The sequence below is a fragment of the Eublepharis macularius genome, chromosome 1 (assembly GCF_028583425.1).
Source record: "Eublepharis macularius isolate TG4126 chromosome 1, MPM_Emac_v1.0, whole genome shotgun sequence".
Taxonomy (NCBI): domain Eukaryota; kingdom Metazoa; phylum Chordata; class Lepidosauria; order Squamata; family Eublepharidae; genus Eublepharis; species Eublepharis macularius.
Window position 1 is genome coordinate 27174200 of NC_072790.1, and position 12813 is coordinate 27187012.

Consider the following 12813-nt stretch of genomic DNA (forward strand, 5'->3'; position numbering starts at 1 on the left):
GATGACCTTTCCCTGCACTCCCCCTCCTCAAATGCCTAGCATTCAATAATTTGGGTGGTACTATTTTATTCCACTCCCTTCTGGAATTTTCTCAAACATAATAAAGAAAAAGACGTTTTCCTTACCTGAACCCTGTGACTTGTGAACTTATGAAGCATCGCAACGTTCCATAGCCCTTAGTAAACTGGAAAAAAAGAATAATAAATAAATGCTTTAAAAATATTAGAGAATTAAACCACATAGAAAAGAGGACTATCGCATCCATTTATTGCCATTGATGAGACCAAATTGCTCAGTTACGTGATTTCAGTAGTTCTGATGAGGCAGACGTTTCATGGGATGAGTGGACTTTCGTCCAAAAACTTTGATTCTAAAACAATCCCTTGCCATTGGATTAAGAGGGGGCATGTTGGGATTCTGAAATTCGTCTTTTTTGAATTTTGAACTGAACCTTCCTCACAGGGTTGTTGTGAGGATGAAATGGAGGAGAGCAAAATGACGTAGGCCGCTTTGAGACTGCATTGGTGAGAACGACAGGGTACAAACGAAGTCAATGAATAAAAATACAAAGATACTTCCACCCAGGGCTTTTTTTCAGCAGGAACGCAGTGGAACAGAGTTCCGGCACCTCTTGAAAATGGTCACATGGCCGGTGGCCCCGCCCCCTGATCTCCAGACAGAGGGGAGTTTAGATTGCCCTCCGCGCCACGTACCGCATTCTCCAAATCTCTTTTGTATTGCTTATACAACTTAGAAGATGGATTCCTGAGATCGTTCTGAAATTTTACATTGAGTCGGACGTACATTTTTCTTATGAAGATTTCTTCAGGACCTGTGAGAGAAGAGAAGAAGAGGAAAGCTCAAAATATAAGAATATTTTACAACAGCATTATTTCAATTGATGGACATTTTTAAACATTTTGTCCACATCCAATTATTTTTTCACATGTGCTGCCATCTGAGATTGCATGACACTTTTCAGGAATAAAAAGGACAACAGTCCTAGCCAGGAAAGTTACAGTCTGAAGTCAGAAGAAAAAACAGCAATTGTATAAGCAGCCACAACTGCATGTACTAACTGTATGGCCAAAACAGCCGTGGAACTGGGGGTGCCACAAATGAGCTCCCAAGAGTATTTTTCCTTTTAAATAGAAGGCACGTGGAACTCAGTTTTGGACTGGGATCATACTGTGGGGGAGGGGAAGCTAAAACTTCTCCCTGCAAATTTTCTCAATTTGCACAATTTCTCTCCCGCCATTTCCCCAGCCTGAAATGACCCTACAGATGTGACCTCTGAGGTAAACATATGCAGGTTCTGATCGGGGCTGGTATGCCTCAGCTCCTAAAGGTGTATTTTATCTTGGAGGAGTGGTTTTGGCAGGGATGGACTGTCCACTTGGCTGGCCTAGGCAGTCGCCTAGGGTGTACGGTTTCCAGGTTTCCTTACCCTCTCGGACGGAGGGGGAGACCTGGCCCTTACTGTCTTCTTCTCCTCTTGAATGTCTACTACAGCAGCTGAGCGGTGACATCACTTCTGGTGACATCACCACATGGGCGCAGGGGTGAGCATGCGCTTCACAGCAGACCGATTCGGGCCTCAAACAGGCCCAATTTGGCCCATATGGGGCCCAAATTGTCCCTCGGGGAAGCAGAACAGTGCAATGACATCACTGATGTCATCACGCCAGTCCAGGAGCGCACCCAAGATGCCCATTCTTGTGCCTTCCTCCTCCGCCAGCCAGGTATGTGGAGGCAGGGGATCGAGGGTGAAAGCAGGTGATCCCCAGCCCCCACCAGGAGAACAGTATCCCTAGGCTCCAGAGATGGAGGGACATTCATCAGCCCACCCCTCAAGAACAGCCTGCTCCCTCCTTCCCTCCTCCATTGGGAGGGTAGGCCCGAACTGGCCCTCCTCCTTCTTCTCTGGACCACAGTTCACCTTATCTGAAAGTGAGGGAAGGGCAAGGATGCAGGCGGTGGATCTTTACTGAGCTGCATCTCTTGGGATGAAGTAGATGGCCCCGCTGTGTCCTGCCACTGAGCCTAGCCCTACCACTGGGGGACAACGAAGACAGGGAGCAGTCCTTGAGGGGGGTAGGGTGAACGCCATCTTCCTGCTTCACCTAGAATGGAAAGGGAAAGTTTGGGTGCCCCAAATCCTTGGGCTGGTTCTGGTTTTTGGTTGCGGGAGAGATTTCCCAGTTATTTACCCCTCCAAGATTCCTTCTCAGGTCCCCAACTTATTTTATTTGCTTGCCACAATGCTAATGTTTTCATTTTGCACCTTCATCGTTAAGAAATTATCATTCCTTGACAGCTACTGCCTATCAGCCATTGCCTCCTCTTACCTCCAGGATCTTGACGCAGGCAGTAGATTTCTTGAGAAGGCAGTTGTGAAATACAGTTGCGGTGCTCTTCTGACGCTGTTGTGGTACTGGGATATGCTGGATTCCTGCATACTTCATTGGACCACCCATAACCATCTTCACAGCAACAATTAGTGCTACGATTACCAGCTGAGTTGCACACTGTTGCAAAGACATTAAACAGAATGAGCTAAAGTTAAGATTGGCATTTCATTGAGACATGCCCTTTTGCAACACAAGCAATTTTTCATTAATGTTTTATTGCTTATGATCAGTCATGCAATTATGATGAATATTTTTTTAAAAAAAATATGTTGCAAGCTTGCACTAATGTTCGCTTTGGACTTGGACTACAGTGGCCAGAGCGAATGAGAGATTCTCTCAATTGGTCTTAAGTGTTAAGAAGTAGCTCTGACCATTCACCCATCAGGGCTTGGAAGAGGTGACCTTCCACCCAGCTAAAGGCAGGGGGAGGTGTGTGTGTGTGTGTGTGTGTGTGTGTGTGTGTGTGTGTGTGTGTGTGAGTGAGTGAGTGAGTGAGTGAGTGAGAGGGGAGGAGGGAGAGAGAATGGAGCAATTTACATTCTGGAAAAGAGAGAGATGCAAACAGACACTGCTGTGAGATGGCTGAAGCAACTGGAGAGTGTCGGATTTTTATCTTTTCCCAAGGATCTGATATGGACTAGTGGGTGTGTGATACTGCAGTAATGCTCTGTGCCTCCATCTGGATTCCACCATGTATATTTGCAAAAAAAAAAGCCAGTCCTTCAAGCCCCTCATTATCTCCACTGTTGAGGGAATCGGCCCACGTAAACACTGCTCCTGGAAGTCCAGGTTATTCTGAAGAGTTGCCAACGCTCAGTTGGGAGTTCCCTGGAGGTTTGGGGGTGGAGCCTGGGAAGGGAGAGGTTTGGGGAGGGGAGAGACCTTAGCAGTGTGCCATGCCATAGAGTCCAGTCTCTAAAGTTGCAATTTCCTCCAGGGAAACTGATCTCTGTTGTCTGGAGATCTGCTGTAATTCTGGGAGATGTTCAGGCCCCCCACCTGGAGGTTGGCAACCCCATTGTTCTGGGAAGTAGGACGAGCACCACAACATTAATGGGCACACTTCACAAAGAGTCGACCTGTAATTGAAGCCTCCCCCTTCCCACATCAGGAACTGAATAAGGGTTTATACCGGTAAGCCTGGGTTGCAGGACCATGAACGAATAGTACACAGTTAAGCATAGAGAACTAAAATTTCTTTGAAACAACCAGTTTAGCAACCAAATGGAAAGACCAATCTCCACCTACTACAGAACTTTGGTTTACAAAAATCTGGAACCATTTGATAATGGAAAAAATAACTGGCAATCTACATCAGACGGAATATCAATCTTCGGGATCAAACTTCTCGGAAAAAAGGATCCCATTTTACGAATTCATAGAAGCAAGAGATCTGTAACCTTCCTCTTCACACCAATCATTGTCGATGTATTAAAGTTGAAGCACTGTGTTAATATTTGTAAATGCAATGTATTATATTGGTTTGTTGTTTGATTATTGTTACAGTTCTAAAATTGAATAAAAATATTAAAAGGAAACAACCAGTTTTCTCTTTGGCTATAAAGTGTGATCACTGATATACAACTTGATTGTCAAGACTTGTAGCTGAACAATTACGATAATAAAAAACTAAAAATGAATTATTTCTTTTGCTGACGAAAGGAAAAGAAGTAAGGAATGTCCCTCCCCTATGTAAAGGGGTTCATTAAAGAATGCACAGGTGATATTTAAGCACTGAGTATCCGACGTTTTAAAACAACAAAAGGAAGAAATGTATACATGGAATGCAACTTTGAAAAGTCTTAGTGGCACTTGGTCAGTCCAGGGCCGTTTCCACATGGCTCCCCGCTGCTCGTAACAACCCGGAAGATCACGCAAAAAACCGCGGAAGATCGCGTTTTCTCACATGAGATTTGCGCGACATCATGTGACGTTGCGCAAATCTCGTGCAAGAAAACGCAATCTTTCGCGTTTTTTTCATGATATTCCGAGTTGTTACAAGCAGCAGGGAGCCATGTGGAAACGGCCCAGATGTGGATGAATGTTTCTGAAGAATAAAATCACCACCAATTAGGTCTGAAAAAAACAGAATGCAAGAGACAGAGCCTTGCTACAAGTGACGTTTTACACGTGAAGGATAAAGGATCATTTTCGCAAGTCTTTCTGGGAACTGAAGTTCCTCTCCCCCACCCCTTTTCCTTCTGTTCCTTCCCCTCGCTGTCTGAAGAGACAGAGCCTGCGGCAACAGCAGCTTTTGCAAATCGTTCCGCCAGTCACAAGCCTGCTCTCAATGATCTTTGGGGCAGGCAGCTGCAACTTTCTCAGCTTTCTCCGGAGCATTCTCCCCACCCCCCAGCAAGACAAGTTGCAAACGCTGCTGTTGCCGTAGGCTCTCTCTGTCTCTTCAGGCAGCGAGGGGAAGGAACAGAAGGAAAAGGGGTGGGGGAGAGGAACTTCAGTTCCCAGAAAGACTTGCGAAAATGATCCTTTATCCTTCACGTGTAAAATGTCACTTGTAGCAAGGTTCTGACTGTGCCATTGTCTGGATTCCCCATGAAAAATACCAGGGAATTCCGAGCAAGACGGCAACAGGGACAGACTTGCCCATGATCAGCCCCTTTTGCCAGCTGTTTCCCATCATCTCTGCAGCTGCAGAATCGGACGCTAGTAAATGAAGAGCTGGCCACGGCTTAGTGGGGTCAGCACTTCTGGCTGCTTCCACACACTTTGGATAATGCACTTTCAGTGCACTCTAGCAATTATTTGCAACTGGGTTTTCCAGTTTCACATGCTCCGTCGAAGGGCACAGAAAGTGCAAATTGAAACTGAACCCAGACAAGACAGAAGTGTTGCTCACTGGAAAAGGAGATAACTTGAAGAACATTGTGCTTTCGATCTTTGATGGGGTTCAGCTGGCCCTGGTTGACTCAGAGCCAAGCTACAAGTGATGAATTACACTTGCCTGGCAAGTGAACAGACTCACATGTATTCCTCCCTTGTAGCTTGGCTCCCAGTTAAGAGCCTAGGAGTTATACTGGACCCAGCACTGCTGCTAGAGAAGCTAGTAAATGCAGCTGCAGAAAAGGCCTTCTGACAACTCAAACTAGCCTGAAAGATAGCCTCCTACCTTGACACGGCTGATCTGGCCATCTGGAGTCATGCCGCAGTAACATCAAGACTAGACTACTATAATGCACTCTTCATGGGTCTCCCCTCAAAGTTAACTTGGAGACTCCCGTTGGTGCAAAATGGTGCAGCTCATTTACCTTCAGGAGCTAGATGGAACACGCATATCGCCACCATTCTGCAGTAATCTGCCTTAGATCTCGGTGAGAAAGGCAGTGTGTGTGTCTGAAGAGGAGAGCACTGATTCTCAAAAGCTTGGTGGGGTAGAGGGCCCTAAAGTCATAACTGACTTATGGCGACACCTGGTGGGGTTTTCACAGCAAGAGATTAAGAGAGGAGGTTTACCATTGCCTGCCTCTGTAGGCCTGGTCTTTGTTGGAGGTCTCCCATCCAATTACTAACCAAGGTTGACCCTGCTTAGTTTCTGAGATCTGACAAGATCAGGCTCACCTGGGCTATCCAGATCAGACTAGAAATAAAATCATTGTCATTATATCCAACATGTGTGAAAGCAGTTAAAATACCAGGCCTACAATGGCAAATAACACTCTACAAGGAAAAATAAACACGGTGATAGAAATACTGTGTATTCAACATCTTTCTGAGAAGTCTAAGAACTTTTTTGTTGTTGATAACAAAGGCCATAGTTTACGTCTCCAAGGAAGACCAGAATCAGATAGCAGTGTAGAGAAGAAATGCTTAAATGATTCAGAATTAGCAACGGTTTGACAAACTAGAATGAGCTATTTTTCCTCCAGCAGATAAGCCCACGGAACCATCGCTGGCTCCCTCCCCTTCCCCGGCTGCATTTCCCACCCATTTCCAATGTTTTTGAATGAGACTTTCCATCCTGTTTTAAGTGGAATCACATTCCGAGAATGTTTTTACACCTTTGCAATACAGTCACCCTTTAATGACACTGAGCGACTTGGCATCAAGAAGGAATTTTACCCGTGATGTGTGATCACAGCTTGAGACATTAACAGGGAAAGGAAATGTGTTGGCAATGCATTGCTACAGCTTCCTGAGACGTGAAAGCAAAGCTCCCTGAAGGAGAACGAGCCCCAGCCTTGAGGCTCATGTTTTCCCAGCCGGCTTCCTTTCCCAAAAGCTTTCAGTTTCCAGCTGGGGCAAATGTTTATAAGGGAACATTTCTGCAGAATGTGAAAGGCCCCGGGTGCTTCATCCATGGGGGTGGAGCTGATTCTTTTGCTACACACGTTCTTGAAACGTGCTGAGAAGGGCGCTAAAGACGTGCATCTTTGACACTCTGCTTTGGCTGGGTTGAAACGTGCAAATCGCCAGAGGACAAAACATATCTTACAATGGTGCACAGTCAGAGCAATGGAGAGGGAATCAGGATTGTGTCTACTGACCCCTTCTCCATCCTTACATGCACTTTAAATACATTTGTGTGACAGCTTATGTACATCTGTGCTGTGTGTGTACAAGCAGGGATGTGCTTTTTGCAAAGGGTTCCTGAGCTCATGGGCAGAGCCTGTGTGCATAAAGGTGGTTGCATGTTGCAGCTCTTTCACACATTACACTGAACTCCTTTAGGAACACGGCCGCAGTCTTGCTCTCCTTCTGTGCACAATGGCCAAATGCCAATGTAACTTGTGGACAATCATAAATTACATGCAACCGCTCTGGACTCCCGTATGCACTTTAATGAAACCTGTAGCCAATCTTTGGTGGGCCCTCTTCACTTGACTCAGAGTCTCTCTACTCAAGACACCTTACATGGGGATGCTCAAGTGTAGGGAGATGCAATGTTATCCGGGAAGGGTAGTTTAATAAGGCAGAGCCAACAGAAATCACTCCTCAGAGGGTTTTTTAATTTTATCTTTGCCTTCCCAAAGGGGAGGTGAGATTGACAGAGCCTTCCAGCAGGTGAAGATGAAATTAACAAACCCTCTAAGGAGCGATCTCCACCAGCTCTGTCTTTTAAACTGCGCTTCCCCACTAACATTGCCTCTCCCTAAGCTTGAGCGTACCCATGTAAGACATCTTGTGTAGAGAGACTCTCAGATGTCAGTAGAACTGGAGAAAGCAAATGAAGTGGAACACACAATGCTGCCTTACACTGAACCGTCAAGGTCAGTATTGGTCTTGGTCCATCAAGGTCAAGACTGTCTACTTGGACCAGCAGTCTCTCACCTCACCTATTACCTGATTCTTTCAACTGGTTCAATGAGCAGGGCTTTTTTTCAGCAGGAACGCGGGGGAACGGAGTTCTGGAACCTCTTGAAAATGGTCACATGGCTGGTGGCCCCGCCCCCTGATCTCCAGACAGAGGGGAGTTTAGATTGCCCGGAGGGCAATCTAAACTCCCCTCTGTCTGGAGATCAGGGGGCGGGGCCACCAGCCATGTGACCATTTTCTCTGAGGGCAACCCACTGAGTTCCACCACCTCTTTTCCCAGAAAAGAAAGCCCTGTCAATGAAGACTGAACCTGAGACATTCAGCATGCTGAACAGATACCCTACCATAGAGCCACGGCCCCTCCCTCAAATTGATGGTAACTGAGTACAGACGACTCACCTGTGGTAAGCTGAATGCTTGAAATCTTTTCAGTTGAATCAGAGGCATTTATCAAGATTGGAAGACTAAGATTGCTCAGGTAACTTTTGATGGTGTTCTCCAGGGAAGAATCCGCAAAATGTATCTCAACGACAATGGTGTGGTTCACAGGTAAGCCGGCTGAAAAACCATTGGAGATATTAGAACCCATCATAATTGATCAGAAACATTTCCTTTCCCACAAGCCTTTTAATATTTCGTATACGTAGAGACAGACCCAACAGTGGACGCTGGGAAGCCTTGCATAGGAACATGTCCTCTGTCCTTCCTTATCCAGCAGCCTTCTGGCTTTTCCCCCTCTCTGCAATTTTCTGATCCTTAATTCTGAGTAACATATGGGCCGTTTCCACACAGATTATTTGCTCCAGGTTCAATGCTGATGGTAAGCAGACTTTTTTCCTGCTTCCACACAGCATCACGGTACATTTGTGCACCTCTTGGGGTTTCCCTAGCTTTTTTCTGGTCTTTCTTAAATCTGTTTTGCTGCAAATTTGGGGGAAATAGTCGGGATGAATGGGTGAGAAAGTTCAGATTTTTGCACCCACATAGCAACCAATTTCCCTGCCCCCCCCTTGCAGCAGCCATTTCTTCCCCCAGCTACTTGGAGACTTCTTTGTTTTAAACTGGCAATTGAGTATTTTTATAGTGACATTACATTAAAACAATTTGCAGTTTCAGAGTCTCAATTTCCAGCTTTCACTTTTTTTTTAAAAAAAAGTAAGTCTCTAGGGCTTTTCATTGCAGAGATATAAGGGGAAAGGCATATCTCTGCAACAAAAGGGGATGGAGACGAACTTTTTTTTAAAAATCAAGTTGGGAATTTAGAGAACTGGCTACATTAATTTATATAACATTATATCGCTATACCAATATTCAATTGCTGGTCTGATACATATCATGTTGCTGGCATGATGCTGACTTGATGTTCAAGGATTCTGACAAATCGCTATGGTAAAACCAAAGAGTTTTGCCTGAATCCTAGAGTGGCATGTCAGTGGCACTCTGGTTATTTGACATCACTTCTGGGTATTTGCTGGAAATGACAGTGCATGAATGAGATGAGCCTTTCCAAATATCCCCCCTTTCTTGCCACCAGTCCTCAACACACTGGTTGACAGTGGACTGGGAGGATGAGCGGTCTTTCACAGAAGACCTAGTCTTCCTACAGCTGGCAACACCTTCCAGCTTGTCTACATATTTTTTCTTCACGCTGTCCATGTTTGCAACAAGAAGCACCTGAGTCCTAAGCTGTGATATAAAGTATGATGTTCAGAGATCAAGGATGCCTGCGGGGCAAAATAACCAAAAGACTTATATCCTTCCTAAATATGTTATATTGTCGATACCCTTCCAAAATTAGTCAGGCGATTGAAAGGCATTCCGGTACCCCCATATACTTATGGGCTCGTACCCTAGCCAAGCGCAGAGACATTTTCTGTCCCAGGGAGCCTTTCTTATGTGCAACAGGCAGTTCCCCCAGCAGAAGGCCCCTTAGGCTTGGTTGGGGACCTACAATTAGTTGAGCAGAGTGGCAGGACACAGCCCCTGATTTCTGGGTTTTATCCACGCAACTCACAACAGGAAGCCAGTCTGCAAGTCCACTCTGTTCATTTCTTGCTTGTGACCAGTGGGTCACTGAGTCTTCCCCCCTCTCCCGACGTGATGAAAGTGGCAATTCGCACTTGTGCCAGGTGATCCTGACAGCCCACTAATCAGGGGCAGAGCTCAACCACAGCTGGAAGAAAGCAAAGCGACTGCACAAATTGTCTGACCAAGAATAACGTTTCCACCTGATATGAACACGTGCTCCTCAGCAGGATGGACGTACCTTGACGCTTCTGCCTGTGCAAGCCTCTCTGCACGGTTACCTCTTCTCTGCCTCTGTTGCCATGAAGCTGAAAGAATAAAAAGGCAAATGTCCCTCTTAGGAAGAGCCAAGTGTAACCCTCAAAGCATTCCTTTCCCGTATTATTCTGCACCTTCCAGGTCTTTGCTATGTGCACTCTCTGTAGTGACCCACGCCTTATGGAAGGCCTGCCTGAAGAGGTCAGGAAAGCTCCCATTCTCCTGGCTTTCTACAAACTATGCAAGACTGATTTATTCAGGAGGGCCTTCAAGCAATAGGGCTGTAATGAAAGGAAATGGTGCAGAGGTGGTATGGTAAAGGGACAGGGACTGTAGACTATACTACTGGGTACTGTCTATGGATGTAGATATGATTTTACTGGGTAGTGGTTCCCTGTCGTTTAATAGGTCACGTCAAGTTTGTATGCTTTGTTCCAGCAATACTTCATCTCTGTATTCCTGTATTTGAATTGTATGCTTCTTTTCATATTTCTGCCATGCATACCCTATTATATTGTTTATTAGTTGTCTCAGCTGTTGTTCACATGGACTTACACTGCGTATTCCTCCTTTGGTCTCTGTGAGAAAGGCGGACTAGAAATACAAATAAAAATTAAAAAATTAAAAAGGAGAGTGGCAAGTTTGGTTTAGGGTTGCCAACTTCTGGGTGGGGTCAGGAGAGCTCCTAGAATGCAGGGATCAGTTCCCCTAGAAGAAATGGTTGTTTTCGAGGGGGGTCTTTATGGCATTACACTTGTGATGGTACTCACCGATGCTGAGTACTGGCCCCTTTTTCGGGGCTCGCCAAAGTCCTTAGGAGAAATGGGTAAAAAAATCAATGCATCTTTATATATGGTCACAGAGCCAGAGGAGTTAGCCATGTTAGTCTGTAGTTGCAAAATAATAGAGTCCAGTAACACCTTTAAGACTAACCAACTTTATTGTAGCATAAGCTTTTGAGAACCACAGCTCTCTTCATCATATATCTGACGAAGAGAGCGGTGGTTCTCAAAAGCTTATGCTAACCAATAAAGTTGGTTAGTCTAAAAGGTGCTACTGGACTCTCTATGAGTACTGACAGAACTGGTTTTAATAAAACGGAGAGTTGGGAGGGAAATAAGGCACTTCCCCTTGTTTCTACACAAACTGAGTAGAAAGTAGAAAGCTATCTAGTATTAGAACAGCAGAGGTCATATTGGGCTACAGCTGCCTGCAGCATCTCTTCCCAACATTTTGAGAGTGCTCTCTCCCTCCCTCCCTCCCTCTGTTGTTCTTGGAAGAAAAGCAAAAGAGATAAAGGGGGGAGGAGATAATGGTTTCCTGGCATGGGCAAGATCAAAAGATCCTTCCACCATTCCTTCCCCCGCTCTTGCGGCACTCGCTCGCAACACACAAACACAGGTAGAAAATGCACAATTTGCGTGCTTCCTTTTGCAAGATTAGCATATCATTTACATCATCTGCAAATTAGGCGTCCTGGATTTGGGAAGCTGAGACAGGGCATACTGTCTTCAAGTAGCCAGGGAGCTTTCCACATAGGTAGGGTTGGCAACGGGCTCTGGAGAGGAAAAAATTGTGTGGAAATGGGCAGCTGAGTTTTCTCATGGTGTGGAGGAAAATGTCACCTGGTAAATACCCCACTTCTGCCATTTTGCAAACTACGTAAAGCAGAAGAGTTTGAGACAGCATTCTTAGAAATGGAATAGGGCAAAAGTATAGCAGAATGATTCAGGAGGGTGCTTTATCAAAGGAAAAGAACTGTGAACATCACCGCTTAGAATTTATTAGCAGCCTGCGGAACCCAGACTAGCCCAATCTCGCCAGAGCTTGGAAGTTAAACAGGGTCAGCCATAGGGATCCCATTCCCCCGGTGGGGGCAGGGGATCCCCCACTTTCACCCTCTTCCCCCTGACCAGTGGACCAGTCCCATGAGTGACATCATCGTGCCACCCCGAGTGCGTTCCCGTGCTTTGCAGTGGGCTGATTTGGAACCTGCACGATGCTATCACCGGAAGTGACATCACCGGAAATGACATCACCACGCAGCTGTGGGAGCCGGCGCACAAAACAAACATAAAGGCAACAACATGGAGGTAAGCACCAGGTCTCTCCCCGCTCCCCGCCAAGAGGGCGAGGGGAGCTGGCAACCCTAGTCAGCCACAATCAGTATGTGGATGGGGGACCACCAAGGAAGACTGTGGTTGCTGTGCAGAGGAAGGCAATGGCAAACAATCTCTGCATGTCTCTTGCCTGCAACTTAACAGCACGTCCTTCTTCATAGTATGTATTCTCTATTTGCTATATTATTTTCCTGCTCTCACTGCTTTGTTTTTATATTTTTATATCCCCATTTTCTGCATCATTTAACATATCATATCTACAGCTCTACGCTTTGTTTCCGACTGCTGTATCCCTAGTCTTATTACATTGCTTATTGGCTGTCCTGTCCTATTTGTTGCTTTGACTTACACGGCGGACTCCGTCTTGAGTCTCAGTGAGAAAGGCGGCCTGTAAACAAAGTCAATATAACAAACAAGCACTGAGAGATCTCTGTCTTTTGGTGCTACACCTCTGAAGATGCCAGCCACAGCTGCTGGCAAAATGTCAGGAACTACAACGCCAAGACCACGGCGATACAGCCCGGAAAATCCACAACAACCATCAAACAAGCAAATAAATCCCATCCAGCCTCTTTAAAGGGACAGGACATTTTCTCCTGCCGGCAGCTGGGACAACTCTACAAAAAGAGTAGATGTTACGGTAGGTCGTTTCTGAAACCGATACAAGGAAATTGTGCGTGCCCCAAAGAACTGACATATGATTTTATTTAATGGATGACTGAGCACAA

At 45.7% G+C, this 12813-nt stretch overlaps 1 protein-coding gene across 2 annotated transcripts in view; it reads right to left on the bottom strand.

Annotated features, from left to right (window-relative positions):
• Nucleotides 1–12813, bottom strand: part of ADGRF5 (adhesion G protein-coupled receptor F5) — a 99123-nt gene that overhangs the window by 43202 nt on the left and 43108 nt on the right. For both annotated transcript variants that reach the window (XM_054996617.1, XM_054996609.1), the window contains exons 3-7: nt 9949–10015; nt 8082–8240; nt 2349–2528; nt 714–832; nt 126–184 (exon numbers count right to left, since the gene is read on the bottom strand). In XM_054996617.1, coding sequence (XP_054852592.1) covers nt 126–184; nt 714–832; nt 2349–2528; nt 8082–8240; nt 9949–10015 — 584 coding nt within the window. The remainder of the gene's footprint in view (nt 1–125; nt 185–713; nt 833–2348; nt 2529–8081; nt 8241–9948; nt 10016–12813) is intronic.